Below are 21352 nucleotides of genomic sequence, written 5' to 3'. Positions count from 1 at the left end.
CTGAATTAGGGATTTGCATAGGGGTGGACATAGGGGTATTCTACGCCAGTGATTCCCAAACAGGGTGCCTCCAGCTGTTGCAAAACTCCCAGCATGCTTGGACAGTCGACGGCTGTCCGGCAATACTGGGAGTTGTTGTATGCAACAGCTGGATGCTCCATTTTGGAAAGAGTGGCGTACCAGACGTTTTTCATTTTTATTGGGGAGGGGGACTGTGTAGGGGTATGTGTTTATGTAGTGTTTTTTACTATTTATTTTATGTTAGTGTAGTGTAGTGTTTTTAGGGTACAGTCACATTGGCGGGGGATTACAGCGAGTTTCTCGCTGCGAGTTTGAGCTGCGGCGCAAAATTTTCTGCATTGCAAACTTGCAGCCTGATACTCACTGTAAGCCCCCTGCCCATGTGAATGTACCCTGTACATTCACAGGGGGGGGGGGACCTCCAGCTGTTGCAAAACTACAACTCCCAGCATGCACAGTCTATCAGTGCATGCTGGTAGTTATAGTTTTGCAACAGCTGGAGGCACACGGGTTGGGAAACACTGAGTTAGGAAACACACAATGTTTCTCAACCAGTGTGCCTCCAGCTGTTGCAAAACCACAACTCCCAAACATTCTCAGGCATGCTGGGAGTAGTAGTTCGGCAACATCTTTAGAGCCAGATGTTGCCGAACTACAACTCCCAGCATGCTTGGAGTTGTAGTTTTGCAACATCTTGAGGACTACAGTTTGCAGACCACTAATACAGTGGTTCCCAATCTGTGCCCTTCCAGATGTTGCAAAACTACAACTCCCAGTATGCCAAAACTGTCCAGGCATGCTGGGAGTTGTAGTTCTACAACATCTGAAGGGCCAGATGTTACAAAACTACAACTCCCAGCATGCCTGGACAGTAAGGGCATGCTGCGGATGTGTAGTTTTGCAACATCTGGAAGGGCACAGTGGTTCCAAAACTGTGGACCTCCAGAAGTTGCAAAACTGCAACTCCCAGCATGCCCAGACGCCAAGGGCTGTCTGGGCATGCTGGGAGTTGTAGTATACAGGGTCCCATTACAGCAATGCATGTCGCTTTACGGCTTGCCACCTCGCTCCTATACTTTAGCATGGTCCTGGCTGTCTGTGACAGCCGGGATCATGCAAAATTACTGGGCGGTCGGGTCCCAGAGACCCGATCAGCCCGGTATCGCCGCAGATCGCAAGGGCGATTTCCCTCGCCTACATGGCCCCCCTCGACGTTTGCCCTGGATGCCTGCTGAAGCATTTCAGCAGGCATCCGGTTCCAATCTCTGCCCGGCGTGCGGCAGGGACCGGAAAGCGCCAGGACGTACAGGGACGTCCTGGGTCCTTAAAGCCCAGGGTGCGGGGACGTCCCCGTACGTCCTGGGTCCTTAAGAGGTTAAATGGGAAAAGGGGGGTGATTCAAATTTTTATTAGGGAAAGGGTTTAATGATCTTTATTTACTTTTTTTCACTTTTTTTTTTGCAATGTTATAGCGCCCATAGGGGGCTATAATACTGCACACACTGATCTTTTACATTGATCAATGGTTTCTCATAGGAAACCATTGATCAATGATTCTGCCGCTTGACTGCTCATGCCTGGATCTCAGGCACTGAGCAGTCATTCGGCGATTGAACAACAGGAGGCAGGTAAGGGGACCCTCCTGCTGTCCTACAGCTGTTCGGGATGCTGCGATTTCACGGCAGCGATCCCGAACAGCTCCCTGAACTAACCAGAATTGGTTTATTTTCACTTTAGATGCAGTGTTCAGCTTTGAATGCCGCATCTAAAGGGTTAATAGCGCGTGGCACCGCGATCAGTGCTGCGCGCTCTTAGCCACGGGTCCCTGCCATTGTAAGAGGATGGCGTTATAGAAAGGGAAAGGACCCAGGACGTACCGTTACATCCTTGGTCCTTAAAGGGTTAAAGAAGTGACTGAAAAGTTGTCCCAAAAAGCTGTGTGTGAAATCATCCTAACCTTGCTGTCCTCATACCGAAATTTGGGAATATGTCCATTAAGCTACATTGTTTTACCTAGCTTTTCCAAAATAAAAAACAGTTGACAACATTGTGTAATACAATTGTGTTGAAATGTAAAAGCTATGATGTACAGTACCTCCAAACACACAGTTAGTAGAAACTTGTCATAGTCCTGGAGACATCTTCGAAGAATGTAACTTCCTCCAGCGCTTCCATTTCTTTTCAGTTTGTCGATAGCAAACTCTGAGCTACATGAAGAATAAGCTTTTTATTGCAAATAATAGAAGTAAAAACAAAGTGTTTTTAAGAACATGTGATTATGTAGTGCTAACATAATTGTATTGCCTATTTACACCATGTGCCAACACAAACACAATAAGACATTAGCCTTTCAAGCCTCTGGTTGAAAGGCTTTGGTTTATCAATATGGTTTATCTACACTGGCAACAGGTAGTTTCTTCATTTGATACTTATATACATAAAATCACACCTGCATAAGACACGCGTGCTGGTTGCACGTATATTTAATAAGTATCCAAAGGCATACCTGGCTGTGTGTGAATCGTTGCACTACAACGGGAGGAGGTGAGCTGTTTTTTCTCTGTTGTCTACAATTTCTTCTTTAACCTTCCTTCTTTCAGAGGTTTTGCTACCTTAGAGAATTATCCCTTATTTACATGATAGGGAATAAGTGTCTGTTTGCAGGGGGCCCAACTGCTGAAACTGGGACTCCAGAATAAGATCATGAATGGAGCAGCAATGTACACCACAGACCAATTGTGGTTAAGGTGTTGGCTGCATGAGGCAGGTGCACTGTCTGTTCTTTCCATTTTAAAGGTTTTTGCCACTATAGAGACTCATTCCCTATTCCAGTGTGTGATCACAAAAAAAGAACAGAAGTCCCAAATGGGACAGGGTCCCAATGATGCTCCATTCATTGCCTATAAGAAAGCTGAAGATATCTTAGTATACGTGATGCAACACAAGAAGGAACATGCGGCAGCTCACCAGTTTAGTAGCAAAAACAGGCAGTTTCATTCTTTAATCATGGGATACAGTGATGGTGCAGGCAACATACAAACAGAAACGAGCAATGTCCGTTTTACACGTGATGTGCTTCTTCCGGCTCATGCATGTGACGTAAACAGTCCTCTTTTTAACTGCGCTATTCATGTGACGTCAGTGAAGGAGTGGCGTTGATGACCTCACCAACAGACCTGCCCCTATCTCTCAACTGATGATGAGTACAATAAAATAACTATAAAAAACAATGGAGAACTCTATGTTTATAGAAACCTTCTCATATCTGTCTTCTCGTTCAAACCTGCAGGTCCCATTGCATGCGTCTTAAGAATTCATTTAGTCTCACATTGTATCAGGAGTTTTTCTCTATCCGCTCCATTAGGGGACAGTCAATCATTATCAGATCATTATTATTCTCTTCCTTAATAGATGTTCCCTCACTCTCACATTTAAATTACAGATTGTCTTTCCGATATAAAAGCGACCGCAACTACAAATAAGGGTGTAGACTACAAATTTTGACTTACATGTTATAAAGTCTCTTACGTGTCAGTTAATACCACCCACTATGATATTTTTGGCTTCCTTGTAATGTGGGCATTGGTGACATTGTCTGCTTCCCTGGAGCCAACAATTATGGACCTCTCTGAATTGGTTTGGGCCCAATATATTACCTAGGGTTTTATTCCTCCTATAGGAAAAAAGGGGTTTATTAACCACCACCTTCCTCAGGTCCCGATCCCCTTCTATGAGATGCCAATGTCTTCTTACAGTGGATTTTATGACACAATTCATGGAGCTGTGCTTAAAAGAGAAAACAAATCTCTCACCACTCTTATTTGGCCTTCTGCCCCTCCTTACTTCATTAGGACTAATGTCTCTTACTCTTGCCAATGCACCTTTCACTAAATCCGAAAGATACCCTCTAATCAGTAACCTTTGAGTAAGTTCAGATGCTTGGATCTCACAAGATTCATTGGTGCTATTTAATCTCCTAAGCCAGAGGAACTGGCTAAAGGGGATAGATTTCTTCATGTGAGGGGGGTGATAGCTGTCAAAGTGCAAAAGTGAATTGACAGCAGTGGGTTTACGAAAACCACTTTTAGCAAAACCGCCATCAGCTATCTCCACCCTCACGTCAAAAAACTCTAGTGAATTACCACTGAACACATAAGTAAATTTCATAATGAACTCTCCGTTCTGGTTAAGATATTCTTTAAAACATTCTTTATCACCCGACAAAAACATCATCCATGTATCTGTAAATGGCTGAGATATAGCTAGAAAATGGGTTATTTTTTACTGAAGATAAACCATTTTTCAAAGATGGTAAGGTACAGGTTAGCTAGGAAACACACTACGGGCATACCCATCGCGGTCCCACTAACTTGCCTGTACCATTGCTCCCCAAATCTGAAGGCATTGTGGGATAGTACAAACTCTAAAGAGTCACAGATAAAGTCAATGAGATCAAGATTAGTCTCAAATTCCAACAGAAATTCTTTAACCACCCAGACCCCCACATCTTGGGGGATCCGGATGTAGAGACTCTAGACTCTCGACGTCTCTACTGAAACGAGTACAGTAGAAGCCGCAGGAGCGGTGAAACGGTCGTTGACCTGTTCCTTTGTCTCCACTCCCGATGTCTGTGAATCCTTTGGTTTGAAATAAAGAAGTACTTTTTATGCCAGCGCATCGAGTGCCGTGAGCATTTCTTCCTTCTACTGTTTGTCTACTGAAACGAGGCTTGCACCTGGCAGACACTGAACCTCCTTTAAGGCAGCCAAAAATGATCCCATATCTTTTAGGTATGTTGGTATTTCAAAGAGTAAAGGGCGTAGTAGCCAGTCCAAGTATTTACTAAGACTCTCAGTCACCGAGCCAATCCCCAAGACGATAGGACGTCCCGGGGGTCAGCTCGGCAATTTATGTACTTTATGCAGTCAATACCAATACAGTTTACAGGGGAATTTGGGCAGCAATTTGTTAGAAGTATGATTAGAGATCACTCCTCGCTCTACATATTGTCTTAAAAATGATTGCAATTGAGAATGGTATTTTGTGGTGGGGTAACCCTGTAATTTGGTATATACATTACTGTCATTTAATTGCCTAAAGACTTCCTCCTTATATTGCTCTACCAATAGGACAACAATATTATCACCCTTGTCCGCCTTACGAAAAATCTATTCTTTATGCTTCCTAAGCCACTTAAGGTTCACTGCCAGTAAGGTTGTTTGGATCTTCCGGGTATATTACAGATTTAATGTCCTTGATGACAAGGGAGCTAAAGAGATCAAGAGACCCCCCTGGTGGAATAGGAGGACAAAAGGTTGACTTGTTACCTCCACAAAATACCAACTCATTGTTAGCATCATTAGTAGACATTTCCACATCATCATCCATTAGTAAACCCATCACATCCTTTTCCAGGTCAGTCATCACATTGCAGTATATTCCAATAGCCATATACAAAACAAAAGGAGAAAAAAGGATATACTAAAGTGCAGTGCACATCTATCAATAACAATATTCTGTATAAACTATTAATCTTTATTAGCAAATGATATACAAAAGTACATGGATACAAAAAAATAAAAAAATGCAGTACAATTAAAAACAATTAAATCTGCTCTAACCAGAGCAACCTCCTACAAAAACATGAGTGCAGGTGGTTATATCCTCCCCTTATGTTTCTGTAGGAGGTTGCTGTGGTTAGAGCAGTTTTCATTGTTTTTAATTGTACTGTGTGTTTTTTGTATCCATGTACTTTTGTATATTATTTGCTAATAAAAATTGATATTTTATACAAAATATTGTTGTTGTTAATAGGTGTGCACTGCACTTTAGTATATCCACTTGTTTTCTCCTTTTGTTTTGTTTTAACAGGTGTAATACACTTTGGAAATGTTTCACCAAATAGTCTCTTAATTTTTGCTGCTGCAATTTGGGGTAAGAATGTCTGTCCGTGACCTTCAAAATAATAAAAAACAAAACAAAACACACTGAATGAATTCATCCTCACCCCAAACCTATATGGCCTTTCTCAATATTTCAGTTGTGAGTGGTAGCAGCTACATGTGTTCTTACCCTGACAAACTGATATCAGAATTGCTCTGAATTTAGGGAATCATAGTGATAATTGGTGAGTTGCCTTTACTGAGGGCATACTTATACTGCTTAGGGCAGCACACACTGTTTATACAGCTCTGAACACTACTAGTTATGACATGATAGTGAACATTGTAAAGGCTAGTTATATTCATACTAGCTTACCATAAAAAGGATGCAGTATACAAAGAACAGGAGGAAAGGATAGTTTCTGAATTTATTTTAATATTTCTGTAGGTCAAAGGGTGAGTGAAACAATTGGTTTAATATAGTATTTACATATATTTCTTCTAGCAGTCAGGCAGCAACTGAAAAACTGTTCAGAACGATATTCCCATCTATACAGGTTTCATGTACAGTACTGGTGCAAGGATTTTTGCCACCCTAAGAAAAAAAACATTTTGCCACCCCTTTGGCGCACCTCTTTTTGCACTATACTGTTACTAAATAAAAGTTACTAGCAAAATATCAGGAGTTAAGGAGTTTAGAAGAACCTCTGACATTGAATGAGCTTATAGAAGCATTGGAAATTACTCCCGATAAAAAGCACCTGGGGTTGATGGGTTACCATCAGAGATTTATAAAAAAAAAAAATTGAGAGATATATTGCTGGTGAAGTTGCTTGAACTGTTTAACAGTTTAATTCCAGATACTGGAAAATTACCATTGTCTATGAGAGAGGCAATAATATCTATTATTTTAAACCCATTATCTCCTGAGTCCTATAAACCAATTTCATTGTTATGTAGTGACATCAAATTGCTCGCTAAAGTTTTAGCAGGAAGATGAAAAAAAGTGATAACACCATTAATTCATGAAGACCAAACAGGTTTTATCCCAACGAGATCTGCCTCAGCTAATATTAGAAGATTACATCACAAGAAAAGATGATACACCATAAAGCGCACACCCACCAATCAAATCTAATTAGAAATATACTTGATTACAATTTCCACATAAATATTAAAGCAGACAAAACACTTAAAACATCTAAAAGGCCCAAAGGCCACTGCACAACAGGGGGGACCCCCCTAAAATACCTACGTTGCATCCAACCACAAAATCAATGAGAATATAAGTCACATATAAAAACTTTTCTCAGTTTGAAAGGCTATAGGACAATAGTCAATCTATAAATAACAGTAAAATACAACCTGTATGCAGCCAAATATGTATATTACTGGGAAAGTGGACAGCAGATGAAGGATAACTTCGCAGGTGCCCCCCTGGACCCCACGCGTTCCGTTGCCCGTCGTGAACATCCCCTGTGAACATCCCCTGAGGAAGTGGATCCAGGGGGGCACCTGCGAGGTTATCCTTCATCTGCTGTCCATTGCCCCACTTTCCCAGTAATATACATATTTGGCTGCATACAAATTGTATTTTGCTGTTATTTATAGATTGCCTATTGTCCTATTGTCTTATCTTTCAAACTGAGGAAACTTTTTGTATGTGACTTATATTGTCATTGATTTTGTGGTTGGGTGCAACTTGGGTATTGTGGACTAGTGTAATATCTATGTTTTGATCAAGAATATGCCCTGGGAGGGGTCTCCCCCTTTTTAGTCCCCCCCTGTTGTGCAGTGGCCTTTCTCCCCTTTAAATGTTTTTAAGTGTTTTGCCTGCTGTAATATTTATATGGTAATGACGTATATTTCTAATTATATTTGATTGGTGGGTGCGCGCTTTATGGTGTATCATCTTTTTTTCAGTTCTCTGATATACACAGTAGCACCCCAAGTATGATTATTGTTGCTGAGCCCGCTTGAGTTTGTATATAATATTAGAAGATTATTCCTGAGTTTACAATTTCTTCCGGACTCCCCCAAGGATAGGGCCATATTCTCTATAGATGCTCAAAAAGCATTTGATTGTGTGGAATGGCCCTTTCTTTGGATGACACTGGAGGAAATGGGTTTTGGCCCACAGTTTATCTCGTGGGTAAAGTTATTGTATAAGGAACCCAGGGCCTGTATTAGAGCTAATGGTAGGACATCAGATAGATTCACGTTGTATCGCGGAACCCATCAGGGGTGTCCATTATAGCCATTGCTTTTTGCAATAATCATGGAGCCTCTTGTAAATCATATCAGGAAAGCAGGTCAGATTGAAGGTTTTAGATATGGTTCTTATTAAAACAAGATCGCTTTATGTGCAGATGACGCATTACTTTTCTTGAATGATACAGTTTGTTCTCTTAAGGCAGCTACAGAGGTGATACCACAATTTGGTAGAGTATCAGGGATCTGTATAAATTGGCAAAAATCTTTCCTAATGTTAATGAATCGAGATGTAGAGAAAATACAGGTAAATGAAGAGGTTATGATAAATTGTGTAAAACAAATTAAATATCTGGGTATAGAAATCACTCCTCGAATTAATGAGTATGAAATATTTAATATGACTCCACTGTTGGATGGATGGATTTAAACGTAAATCGCCGACTTTTGCCATCGGTTGTAGGACGAGTTAATTTAATTAAAATGATTTATATGACTCAGCTGTTATATATATTACAGAATTCCCCAGTATGGTTACAGACAAATCTGTTCCAAAGAATTAATACGCAATTTAGAGATCTTATCTGGAATGGGCGAAAATCTAAAATAAAATTAGAGTTTTTATATTGTTTTAAAGACGAGGGTGGATTGTCACTATCCAATCCATGGTTATATTTTTTGCCATCTCAATTACAGCATTTATTAAATTGGGCAAGGAATAAATTTAATACTCCAGGGGAAAGAATTATTCAGAATTATGCATCTTGTAAACAACTTATGATTCCATTGGAAAGTGGATGTTTCGTAAAGAAGCCCCAGTTGGTAACAATAAAATTAATATGTAAGGTGTGGAATAAAGTTAAACAGATTAGAGAAGTGGGTACATAGAATGTTTATACCCCTTTATGGGATAATGGTGCCTTAAAAGAGATTGAGAAACTATCTGATTTTGGACGCTGGGAAATAGCGGGGATTCCATGGCTTTGGGACCTATTTGTGGAAGGGGTCTTTAACCCTTTAAGGACCCGGGGTTTTTCCGTTTTTGCATTTTGGTTTTTTCCTCCTTACCTTTAAAAAATCATAACGCTTTCACCTAAAAATCCATATGATGGCTTATTTTTTGCACCACTAATTCTACTTTGTAATGACATCAGTAATTTTACCCAAAAATCTACGGCGAAACGGCAAAAAATCATTGTGAGACAAAATTTAAAAAAAACACCATTTTGTAATTTTTGGGGGCTTCCGTTTCTACACAGTACATTTTTCGGTAAAAATTACACCTTCTCTTTATTCTGTAGGTCCATACGGTTAAAATGATACTGTTAGGATTCGGCTAGCTGGATGTGGATCCTCTGTGTCAGCGAGGGATTGGCGTGGACCGTGTCGGTGGACCGGTTCTAGGATTGCTACTGGTTTTCACCAGAGCCCGCCGCAAAGCAGGATGGTCTTGCTGCGGCGGTAGCAACCAGGTCGTATCCACCGGCAACGGCTCAACCTCGCTGACTGCTGAGAAGGCGTGGGACAGAAGGACTAGGCAGAGGCAAGGTCAGACGTAGCAGAAGGTCGGGGTAAGCGGCAAGGTTCGTAGTCAATGACGATAGCAGGAGATCTGGAACACAGGCTATAGACAACACTAAACGCTTTCTCTGGCACAAGGCAACAAGATCCGGCAAGGAAGGAAAGGGAAAGGGAGGTTATATGGACAGGGAGCAGGTGGAAGCTAATCAGACTGATTGGGCCAGGCACCAATCACTGGTGCACTGGCCCTTTAAATCTTAGAGAGCTGGCGCACGCGTGCCCTAGAGAGCGGAGCCGCGTGCTCCAGAACATGACAGCCGGGGATCGGGACGGGTAAGTGGCTTGGGATGCGATTCGCGGGCGGGCGCGTCCCGCTATGCGAATCGCATCTCCATCGTGAATGTCAGTGCAGCGCTCCCGGTCAGCGGGTCCGACCGGGGCACTGCAGAGAGGAGAACGCCGCGAGCACTCCGGGGAGGAGCAGGGACCCGGAGTGCTCGGCGTAACAGATACCCTACTTATGTAGGTTTTATTTTGTCTTACTTCTGGAAAAAATCATAACTACATGCAGGAAAATTTATATGTTTAAAATTGTCATCTTCTGACCCCTATTACTTTTTTATTTTTCCGCATATGGGGCGGTATGAGCACTCATTTTTTGCGCCGTGATCTGAAATTTTTAGCGGTACCATTTTTGCATTGATAGGACTTATTGATCGCTTTTTATTCATTTTTTCATGATATAAAAATTTACCAAAAATGCACAATTTTGGACTTTGGAATTTTAGAACTTTGGAAGTTTACTTAATTATTTATTTTTATAATTCGGACATTTCCACACGCGCCAATACCTATTATTAGGGGAGGGGTTAAATGATCTTTATTCACTTTTTTTGCAATGTTATAGCTTCCATAGGGGGCTATAACACTGCACACACTGATCTTTTACGTTGATCAGTGGTTTCTCATAAGAAACCACTGATCGATGATTCTGCCGCTTGACTGCTCATGCCTGGATCTCAGGCACTGAGCAGTCATTTGGCGATCGGACAGCAAGGAGGCAGGTAGGGATCCTCCGGCTGTCATGTAAGCTGTTCGGGATACCGCCATTTCGGCGATCCCGAACAGCTCCCTGAGCTAACTGACATGGTTTCACTTTCATTTTAGATGCGGCGTTCAACTTTGAACGCCGCGTCTAAAGGGTTAAAAGCGCGCGGCACCGCGAGCAATGCCGCGCGCTATTAGCCACGGGTCCCGGCCGTTGTTAGAGGCCGCGCCCGACCTGCTATGATGCGGGACCATGCCGTGGGACCCCATTATAGAACGGGAGCGGACTCAGGACGTACAGGTACACCCTGGGTCCTTAACAGGTTTTTTTTTTTTAAATCAACTGATGCCAGAAAGTTAAACAGATTTGTAAATTACTTCTATTAAAAAATCTTACTCCTTTCAGTACTTATTAGGAGCTGTATACTACAGAGAAAATTATTTTCTTTTTGGATTTCATTTCCATCACGACCACAGTGCTCTCTGCTGACACCTCTGTCCATGTCAGGAACTGTCCAGGGCTGGAGAAAATCCCCATAGCAAACATATGCTGTTCTGGACAGTTCCTAAAATGGACAGAGGTGTCAGCAGAGAGCACTGTGGTTGTGACAGAAAAGAAATCCCAAAAGAAAATAATTTCCTCTATAGTATACAGCTGCTAATAAGTACTGGAAGGATTAATTTACAAATCTGTTTAAGTTTCTGGCACCAGTTGATTTAAAAAAAAAAAAAAAAAAGTTTTCCACAGGAGTACACCTTTAAGTCATTTGATGAATTCCAGGAGGAATACAATATCCGGAGACAGTGTTTTTTCCAATATCTACAATTAAGTCATGGGGTAGGTGCTCAATTTCAATCTTTAGTAATACAGCTAGGTAGTGATGCAGCCTTGGGTTTGGTTGTTAAAAAAGAACATTCCTCTGGATTTATTTCCCAAATGTATAAATTGTTACTGATTAATTTTCAGAAGAGACACCCAGTATCTGCTTTCGCAAAATGCCAAAGGGAATTAGATAAAACTGAACATCAATAAGAATATGTTCTAAGATCTATTCCTTACCAGTCTCTGTGAGAGGGTGGGAGATTATCCCAACTACACTGCTCAAAAAAATTAAAGGAACACTAAGATAACACATCCTAGATCTGAATTAATAAACTAACCGTATTCAATACTTTCGTCTTTACATAGTTGAATGTGCTGACAACAAAATCACACAAAAATTATCAATGGAAATCAAATTTATCAACCCATGGAGGTCTGGATATGGAGACACATTCAAAATCAAAGTGGAAAACCACACTACAGGCTGATCCAACTTTGATGTAATGCCCATAAAACAAGTCAAAATGAGGCTCAGTAGTGTGTGGCCCCCACGTATCCGTATGACCTTCCTACAATGCCTGGGTATGATGAGGTGGCGGATGGTCTCCTGAGGGATATCCTCCCAAACCTGGACTAAAGCATCCCCAACTCCTGGACAGTCTGTGGTGCAATGTGGCGTTGGTGGATGGAGCGAGAGATGATGTCCCAGATGTGCTGAATCAGATTCAGGTCTGGGGAACGGGCGGGCCAGTCCATAGCATCAATGCCTTCCTCTTGCAGGAACTGCTGACACACTCCAGCCACATGAGGTCTAGAATTGTCTTGCATTAGGAGGAACCCAGGGCCAACCGCACCAGCATATGGTCTCACAAGGGATCTGAGGATCTCATCTCGGTACATAATGGCAGGCAGGCTACCTCTGGCAAGCACATGGAGGGCTGTGCGGCCCCCCAAAGAAATGCCACCCCACACCATAACTGACCCACCGCCAAACCGGTCATGTTGGAGGATGTTGCAGGCAACAGAACGTTCTCCACAGCGTCTCCAGACTGTCATGCCTGTCACATGTGCTGTGTGAACCTGCTTTCATCTGTGAAGAGCACAGGGCGCCAGTGGCAAATTTGCCAATCTTGGTGTTCTCTGGCAAATGCCAAATGTCCTGCACGGTGTTGGGCTGTAAGCACAACCCCCACCTTTGGACATCGGGCCCTCATACCACCCCCATATGGAATCTGTTTATGACCGTTTGAGTAGACACATGGAAATTTGTGGTCTGCTGGAGGTCATTGTGCAGGGCTCCGGCATTGCTCCTCCTTGCACAAAGGGGGAGGTAGTGGTCCTGCTGCTGGGTTGTTGCCCTCTTATGGCCTCCTCCACATCTCCTGATGTACTGGCCTGTCTCCTGGTAGTGCCTCCATGCTCTGAACACTACACTGACAGACACAGCAAACCTTCTTGCCACAGCTCCCATTGATGTGCTGAGCTGCACTACCTGAGCCACTTGTGTGGGTTGTAGACTCTGTCTCATGCTACCACTAGAGTGAAAGCACCGTCAGCATTCAAAAGTGACCAAAACATCAGCCTGGAAGCACAGGAACTGAGAAGTGGTCTGTGGTCACCACCTGGAGAACCACTCCTTTATTGGGGGTGTCTTGCGAATTGCCTATAATTTCCACCTGTTGTCTGTTTCATTTTCACAACAGCACGTAAAATTGTGATCAGTGTTGCTTCCTGAGTGGACAGTGTAATTTCACAGAAGTGTGATTGACTTGGAGTTACATTGTGTTGTTTAAGTGTTCCCTTTATTTTTTTGAGCAGTGTATATATTTTGTATAGAATTTATCAAACTCCTGAATTATTATATAGAATTGGACATAGATTGAATGCTGCCTGTCCCTTATGTATGGGAGAAGATGCCAAACTGTTACATATGTTTTGGGCCTGTCCCAATTTAGAAAAGTCTAGGTCATATGTAAGAGCTATTGTACAGACCTTTAAAATAGATATTCCCCATTTGTATACTAGGTTATGCAAAAAATCTCAGCTTGAAAAAAAATTCTAAAATTGCGGTGTCTCGTTTATTATATATGGCACGGAAATTGCTCAAGAGTGTAAAGCCGGACAAACCTCCCACATTTCAGAAGTTTGTTAGAAAGGTGGATAATTTGATAAATTAGGAAAAAGGGATCTATAATGGTTGAAATACTGAAGAGAGATTTAATTTGATTTGGTCTCTTTGGTTAAAAATAAATAAATATTGTTGTCGTGCTTAGGGGTATAAAATAAAATGGAATAAAAGTAGTATTGTGATGAAATATGTATAGAAGAAAGTATAATTAATTATATGGAAACGATAATTGTAATGTAAATGTGTATGCCTTGTACTTCTTGACAAAATAAATAATATAAAAAAAATGTAAGTTACTATACAGAGATCAATATTTCCACATACAATGCCCACAGTGCCCCAATGCCCTTTTCTCATTGCCCTCATGCACCCCTCACATTGCCTCCATGACCCATTCACATTGCCTCCATTCACAGGGCCCTAGATGTGGAAGGGTGGTTGATGGGACTTTAGGGGGCTGTCTGGAGGCATGCAATGTCGAATGCAGGACCCAACCTGCCTGATAAGCGTATCTGCCTCGGATGAGTGCATGGGGTGGCAGTGGGGCTGCTGGTGTGAGCAGCAGTGGAATCAATTAGTGGTGAAATAACTTTCTTGTGTGCAGAGCGGCGCTCAAGGCGGCTGCCTATTTTGTAGGAGGAGCACCTATGAAGCACATCATAGTAGCATCTGGGGAGTTAATAATTATCTGTATCAGAACTGGATATCGAAGTTAAATAAATATATGTACACTCCTTAACATTGAAATTGTATCACCAAGAAGAAAAGTGGTGGAATTATGGAAATGACTTGGTCGAAAGACATGTTATGGTATGCAAATGACAAAAAGTGGAAACAAAAGTGGAAATGTATTCATTCCCTGTGCCAGTGCAGAGTGACAAAATTGCACAATTTCTTTGCGCAAGCTCCGTTAAGTGGGGTTTGCACAACAATTTTTTCCCCAGACATGGAGTGCGCGCAAAAAATTTGTGCATTTATTCAACTCTGATGGTAAATTTCCCACAAAAGGTTCAAAGCATTTATTTAGGGTTGAGTATGAGCACAAAGTACCGAAATACACATATTTACACACCTTGGCATGCAATGAATGAGATTTATAATGGTTGTCTGAGGAAAGTTCTGTCACCCTGAATGCACTTGGATTTGCAACCATGAGGATCTGCTGGCAGCAACCGTTGCAATTGAAAGCCAATGATGTCCCAGAGATGCTGCAGGCCATGGTAGAACGTTTAGACGATGGAGGCTGTTCACAGTAGCACAAGCAACATGGGGCCTTGCATTGTCATGTTGAAAAATTACAGAGAATGGCAGTACCAATGGGTCCAAATCATTGATAGTATAGGGGAATAAAGACTAGAGGGGTCTGGCTTCTGTACATTATGCCACACCCTATACAAAAAGAGGGTTGCAGCAGCACTTTTCCTCAGAAAATGGAGGTGCTTAGCACACTTTTTAAAGTGATCAAAACTTTAAAAAGGAGGTGGCCTCGCTTTGGATGGGAAATGCTAGATCCACTATCAATTTACAAAACCTACTGTGAACAGGGAGGGGTGCATAACTAAACAGTGTGCCTCTCCCCCTAACTTGCACAGCAAAAAGAAAATATCCTGCATGACTACCTAATACATGGGTGCACGCTGCTGTGGCAAATACAAAGTATACATAAAGAGGGTTGCATCGGCACTCTTGGTAAAAAAAAATGGAGTCTCTTAGCACACTTTTTGATCCAAACGTGTCCCCCCATCCACCACACGGAGGTGGCCTCACTTTGGATGGGACCCTAACATACTTATTTCACTACCTCTGCTGGGCATATAGCCTCTGACTGGGTGACATTCAGGATCTACTATCAATTTAAAAACCCTCCTGTGAATAGGAAGGGATGCGCAACTTAATCAGGCTGCACTTCCCCTAACTTGCATAGCAAAAAAAAAAATAACCAGCACAACTACCTTATACATGGTTGCATGCTGCTGTCTCAAATGCAAAATATACAAAAAGAGGGTTGCAGAAGCCTTTTTGGTAAATTTTTTTTTATCAAAAAGCGTGCTAAGCCAATGCTATCCTTATGCTTAGCACTAGGGGGGAGGGGGGGGGGGGTGCAAAGTAAAGACAGAGCTAATAGAAGAGATCATCTAGAACTGATGTTTCCTCTGAGGACAGTCCACCTTTAGAGTGTGTTGCAGGAGTGGTGGAGGTGAAAGCAGTGGCCGAGCATAGCACTAGTGGAACTGGTGGTGGTAGGCACAGTGAAGCTATTGTAAGGCATCATGAAGAATATGCTGAGGGGGAGCAAGGAGCCCATGATCAGACATCAGAAGTCCAAACTGAAAGAAGTGGTGGGGACGATGAAGAGAAGTTTGAGGATGTCAGCAGGTCTGTTGGTCTGATCAGCTCAGGAGCAGGTGACAGCATCGGGTGGTGATGTAACTGTGCCTTTACTGTATCCTGCCATGTGGAAATTCTTTACTATCCTACCACATGTAGCAACCCAGGCACAGTGCCCTCACTTTAGGATTTAAAGTTCTATGTAAGCACATGGAGAGGCATCAGAAGGCCTAGCTACAAGTAACAGTAGTCCACCACTGCCTGCTGTCTACTGGCTACAGCTACCGCTAGTCCCCACTTTGCACAATCATGTGGAGGAGAGGGTGGGCCCTCCATGCAGTTGTAATTTCATTATTCAAAATTTCAAAAAGCGATTCCTCATGTGTGCACATACCTGTTGCAATTTCAAAATGGGAGAATTTTGCCATTTCTTTTCAAAATTTCAAAAAGCAATTTATGCTTTGCATGTAGGAGCACAGAACAGCAGCTGCTGCATTTTGCCTGAAAATAAGACTGCTTTAAAAGCAACCTAGATAGCGAGGTGTGCAAGCGCTTGGTTTGTCTCCACAATTTTCAGCAAGCTCTAAAAAGTGAGCAAGTTCTAAGTAAGTTACTTGAGTTTTAGTGACTTTAGATTCTGGGAGTTTAGAAATGTCACTTATAATTTACACCTGATCCTAAAGGTAGCTGTTTAAGGTTCTGTTATCCCCTTAAGTTTACAATGTCCGCCATGTTTGAAAATGCGGTCTGATGTACATTTAGTGCTATGTATGCGTTCCTTGAACAGCTGTTTGAGGGGGCATATTGCTGTGCGAGATGTGAATTTCTTGTGCGCTTGGAAGCCCAGATACTAATTCTAAGTGAACAACTAGCAGCACTGAGATCCATTGATAATATGGAGAGGAGTCTGCTTCTCACTAAACAAGCACTCTCTGGCGTAGAGGTGGGGGAGGATAGCGGGTTGGAGGTGCAGGACAGACAGGCAGCTAGCTGGGTTATAGTGAGAAAAACGGTAGTGGAAAAGAGTCCGGGAGGACATTCCTGATCTTTGCACACCCCAACAAGTTTGGCAGGTTGGCAGATGAGGGGGATGTTAGTTCAGAGCTAGCAGTAGTGCAGCAAGACACTGCTTCTGACAGCCAAAGGGGTGTCTGCTCCAGTAAGGAGAGAAGGAGGAGTACAGTGAAAGCTAGACAGGTGCTGGAAGCGGGGGACTCCATTATTAGGGGGACAAACACAGCAATCTGTCACAAAGATTGGGATCATTGAACAGTGTGTTGACTGCCTGGCGCACGAGTTCGGCACATCGTGGGTCGGGTTCACCAATTACACATTGGCACCAATGACATGCTAAGAGGTAGGTGGAGTGACCTTAAACTTAGGACTTAGGCCGCAAGCTTAAAGCAAGGACCTCCAAGGTAGTATTTTCTGAAATATTACCTGTACATCGGCCACACCAGAGAGGCAGTGGGAGAATAGGGAGGTAAACAAGTGGCTCAGAAGCTGGTGTAGGAAGGAGGGGTTTGGGTTCATGGAGATCTGGGCTGACTTTGGTGTTGGATTCAGGCTCTACCTGAGGGACGGGCTGCACCTCAATGGGGAGGGTGCAGCTGTGCTTGGGGAGAAGATGGCCAGAAGGGTGGAGGAGTATTTAACTAGGGACTGGGGGAGGGAAACTACAACATAGAAGGGGAAGATAATGTAGATAGAGAGATGGGGATAGGTAATAAAACTGGGGGTGGAGCAGCGGGAGGGGTTAGAAAATTCATAAGTGAAAAGAGGAAAGGAAATATGAATACAAACATCAGGTCTACTAATGCCAGAAGCCTCAATAATAAGATTGAGGAACTGGAACTGTTAATGTTGTAAGAAAACTGTGATATAGTGGGGATAAATGAGACATGGCTGGATGTGAGCTATGACTGGGTTGTTGTTATAAATACAGGGGTACAGTTGTAATAGATATATGTATCCAGTATAAAAATACTATTTGAGAAGGCCCATCCTCCATGCTACTCTGCTCCTTGTTTTCCTCCCTCCCTTCGTGTAAGGAATTTCCTGTCCTAGCCAACGCCTAAAAGCATTCCAAAAAATCTAGAGAGACCATACCTTATATGGTATGCCAAGGCTATATTCACCTCCCTAGTGAGGGCGTGAACTTATGCTAATTGCAATGTCTATATAACTGAATGACTGCCAAATAAAATTTAGAAGCATGTTATCACTGACAATGTGTGTCTGTGTGATCTACTTTGGTGTATACGATCTGATAACGAATTCGGACGGAGGTTAGATATTTACTAGGTCACTGATAAAATACATATCAGTTTGTGGAGCCTGAACAGGGACTGTGGGTTATGGTACTGTGAGGCAGTCGCGCAACACAAGGCATCAAATTGGACCAAAGAGATGGGACGCAGAGACGGGAGTCCGATCATCTCCACAAGTACAGTAGGACAAATTTCTTGTACCCTAGCCAAGTACCACTGTCTCATCCCTTTGGTCTATCTGTGTGCCTTAATCGACTGTCTTTTGACCAACAAAGACAGGTAACCTTCTTGGCCAAAGTCTTTTAACTGAACCTGTCATAAGTAACTATCTGCTACCCGAGTGTGTATGATGTTTGAGTGAGTGAATAAGCAGGATCCTGAGAGGGACTGAGTCTCTCGGGGGATTGAATTTCGGAGAAAACTACTAATCGTTCCTCCAGAAGTCAGTCTGTAAGAGAGGATATTAGTGGATTTCGGTGCTGGACGCCGATTATAATGTCATAAGTAGACATTGCAGGAAGGCGTGTCTAGGACAGAGTGCATACCTGAGGGTATGACACGGGACTCTGCGACAATATTCCCGAGACCTCTCCCATTGTAACTGATTGTATATATGTCATGTCTTAATTGTGTCTATGGATTAATGTTACCTATTTTTGAAGAAGAGAAGGAGAGAGGGAGTAGATCTTTCTAGTATCTGCCTTAGTTAAAAATGCAAAACTGCATTTAAAGCAAAGCAGTTTGTGCAACAGCTGGAGGTCTCACAAAGAGGTACCACCTTGAATAGCACAAGGGGGGCCTGTGGGCCAGATGTAAGACAGTGAGAAGTCAAAGTTTGCAGAGCTGCAGTTTAGTCTAACTTCACTGGTGTTGAAAGAGGAAGGGGGGCTAGACCTGAGGGGGATAGAGGGGAAAGCACGTAGACAAGGAAATCTGAGAAAGGATTCTTAGCATATGACTTATGTGGCGGAGAGAGAGGGGAAAGGGACTGCTGCACAAATTGTCAAACAAATGACTGTTAAGTCAAAGACAAAGGGGACTGTGGTTGGCTAAAATTATAATCAAAATAATTTGGTAATGAAATTAACACTGATGAACAGACATACATTTTGGTAGCCTGTTGATAGGAAATTGAATGAAGAGAGACTTTGTTTCAGGGTGTGGATAATAACTTCAATGAATGGGGGTAGTTGCAATGGTGCAGGGCAAAAGTGAAGATGATGACGAGGAGTGCTTAGTGCTATGGTATGCAGAGGGCATTGTTAAAATTGGTAAAGAACAAAACAAAATCCATGTGGTATTAATTAAACCTGTTTGATGATATTTCATTAATTTCCTCATAAGTTATGTTTTCACAGTTACGCAGGATGGATGCCAAAAAAGGAAATGTGATTGTCTGATTATATTATAGGAGTAACAAAAGAAGAAGTTTGGCCAAGAAAAATAAAATAAAAGATATAGAAGAAAAAAGTGATCACTATTTAATTGATAAGTATTTCATTATAAACAATGAGCATTGAAAGGGATTTTTCCAATTTTTGAAAGAGCTCTGTATTATTTTTTTTATTCTTCTAAATTTTTGGTGAGAATGTGCGTTGGGCCCTGTGTGTTGTTCGTTGAGTATTTGTACATGTCGGTGTTGTTACATGTTATGTGTGTATTGTATATCTTCCTGTAAAGTGACACAGGAATCCAGTCAGTTACTAGACATTCAAGGGTTATTGATGACTGATCTAAACTGAGGTAAAGCAAAAACCCAGACTCAAAGAGGTGGTGACCAGTGACGTAGAGGAATGGGAGGAGAAAAGTGGGGCCTTTTTGGAGAATGAGAGCCTCCTCTCCTGAAACACAAAGTCACATTAGACTTGAAGGAAATACATATCTACTGTTTGAAATTGAATATGTCCATAGTACATGTATACACAATGTGATATACCTATATATTCTACATTACATTTATTTAAATAACATCAATTGAGTGGATACATTTATAATGATAATTCAGTGTAATATGAAGATGCAGAAAAAGAAGACCGCTCTTTGGTAGCTTTGCTACCTTCAGATTATGATTAATTGTCTTGAATTTATGAGGTTAAGAATTTAAGAGCCATGGTATGATATTAGAGAATCCATGGCTGATACTGAGTTGTAAATGTAAGCTTGCTCCAAGTGATGCAAAAATGTAATACATAAGACAGGATATATGGTGACCACACGCAGAATGAAGTTCTACCTCATTCAGTAAACCCCTCGATCTGAGCTGTTGGTTCAGAAAGTGGAGTTGAAGATATTCACTGAGATGTGTAAGTTGGTTGAAGGTAAGACATGATAAGTACGGGTACACTTTTATATTACCGCCCACAAGTATGGGCCTATTGGAGTAGAGGTTTTCTTGAATCCTTGGGCAAACCAATCACATGTAGAATCTGTAGTTTGTAGTTCACATGTTTAAACTCCTAGAGCTATCAGTGAAGGTGGCCATCATAAAAGATCAGACCCACATGAAGGAAACAGCCCCAGAAGCCAAGGGGTCTGGATGGTGGAGAAGTATGCAAAGGCTGAAGTGCTCCTGTCCTCCCACAGTTGTGGTACAGAGTATACAGGTGGATGGAGAGTGTGGATCTGTCTTGTTAGGTCTCCTACACTAACCAGCAATGCATGCTGATAGAGACCAATGGAAGAAGAAAGAGGTGGTACGGGGCAAAGACGGCATCTGGAGAGTTGGTAAAAAACTGTGTGCCAACGGCCTTGTACCCCATGGTAACATATGTATGGCCCCATACACTATTAAGAAGGGAGCTATGTGTGTAGTAATGTCCATACATTGGGTGGCCTCAGGATTCAACAATGCAGAAAAAGGTTTGTACAAACTTCATTATTTGCATCTGTTATGACCTAGGTAAAACGATAAAGGTACCTGACCAACACACTCCATAATCATCTAACTTGTTTCAGAGACTATGAGTAGACTTCATCTAACTGCCTAAGGTGGGGCCAATATAAGTATGTCCTTGTCTGACTGTGCTGATTCCCTAACCATAGATACAGTAAAGAATATAACTAAGAACCTTCTGTAAAATTGTGCCTAGTTCAGATTCTGTAATTGTTACCCAGTTCCTTA

At 42.1% G+C, this 21352-nt stretch overlaps 1 protein-coding gene across 7 annotated transcripts in view; it reads right to left on the bottom strand.

The window, feature by feature from the left end:
* JAK3 (Janus kinase 3) overlaps positions 1-21352 on the bottom strand; it is a 264164-nt gene that overhangs the window by 106503 nt on the left and 136309 nt on the right. For all 7 annotated transcript variants that reach the window (XM_056518127.1, XM_056518128.1, XM_056518131.1 and 4 more), the window contains exon 9: positions 2117-2228. In XM_056518127.1, the coding sequence (XP_056374102.1) occupies positions 2117-2228 (112 nt within the window). The remainder of the gene's footprint in view (positions 1-2116; positions 2229-21352) is intronic.

This window comes from Hyla sarda, chromosome 1 (genome assembly GCF_029499605.1).
Source record: "Hyla sarda isolate aHylSar1 chromosome 1, aHylSar1.hap1, whole genome shotgun sequence".
Classification (NCBI taxonomy): Eukaryota; Metazoa; Chordata; class Amphibia; order Anura; family Hylidae; genus Hyla; species Hyla sarda.
The sequence above is the reverse complement of the archived record's forward strand: the minus strand, read 5'-3'. Positions and strand labels throughout refer to the sequence as shown.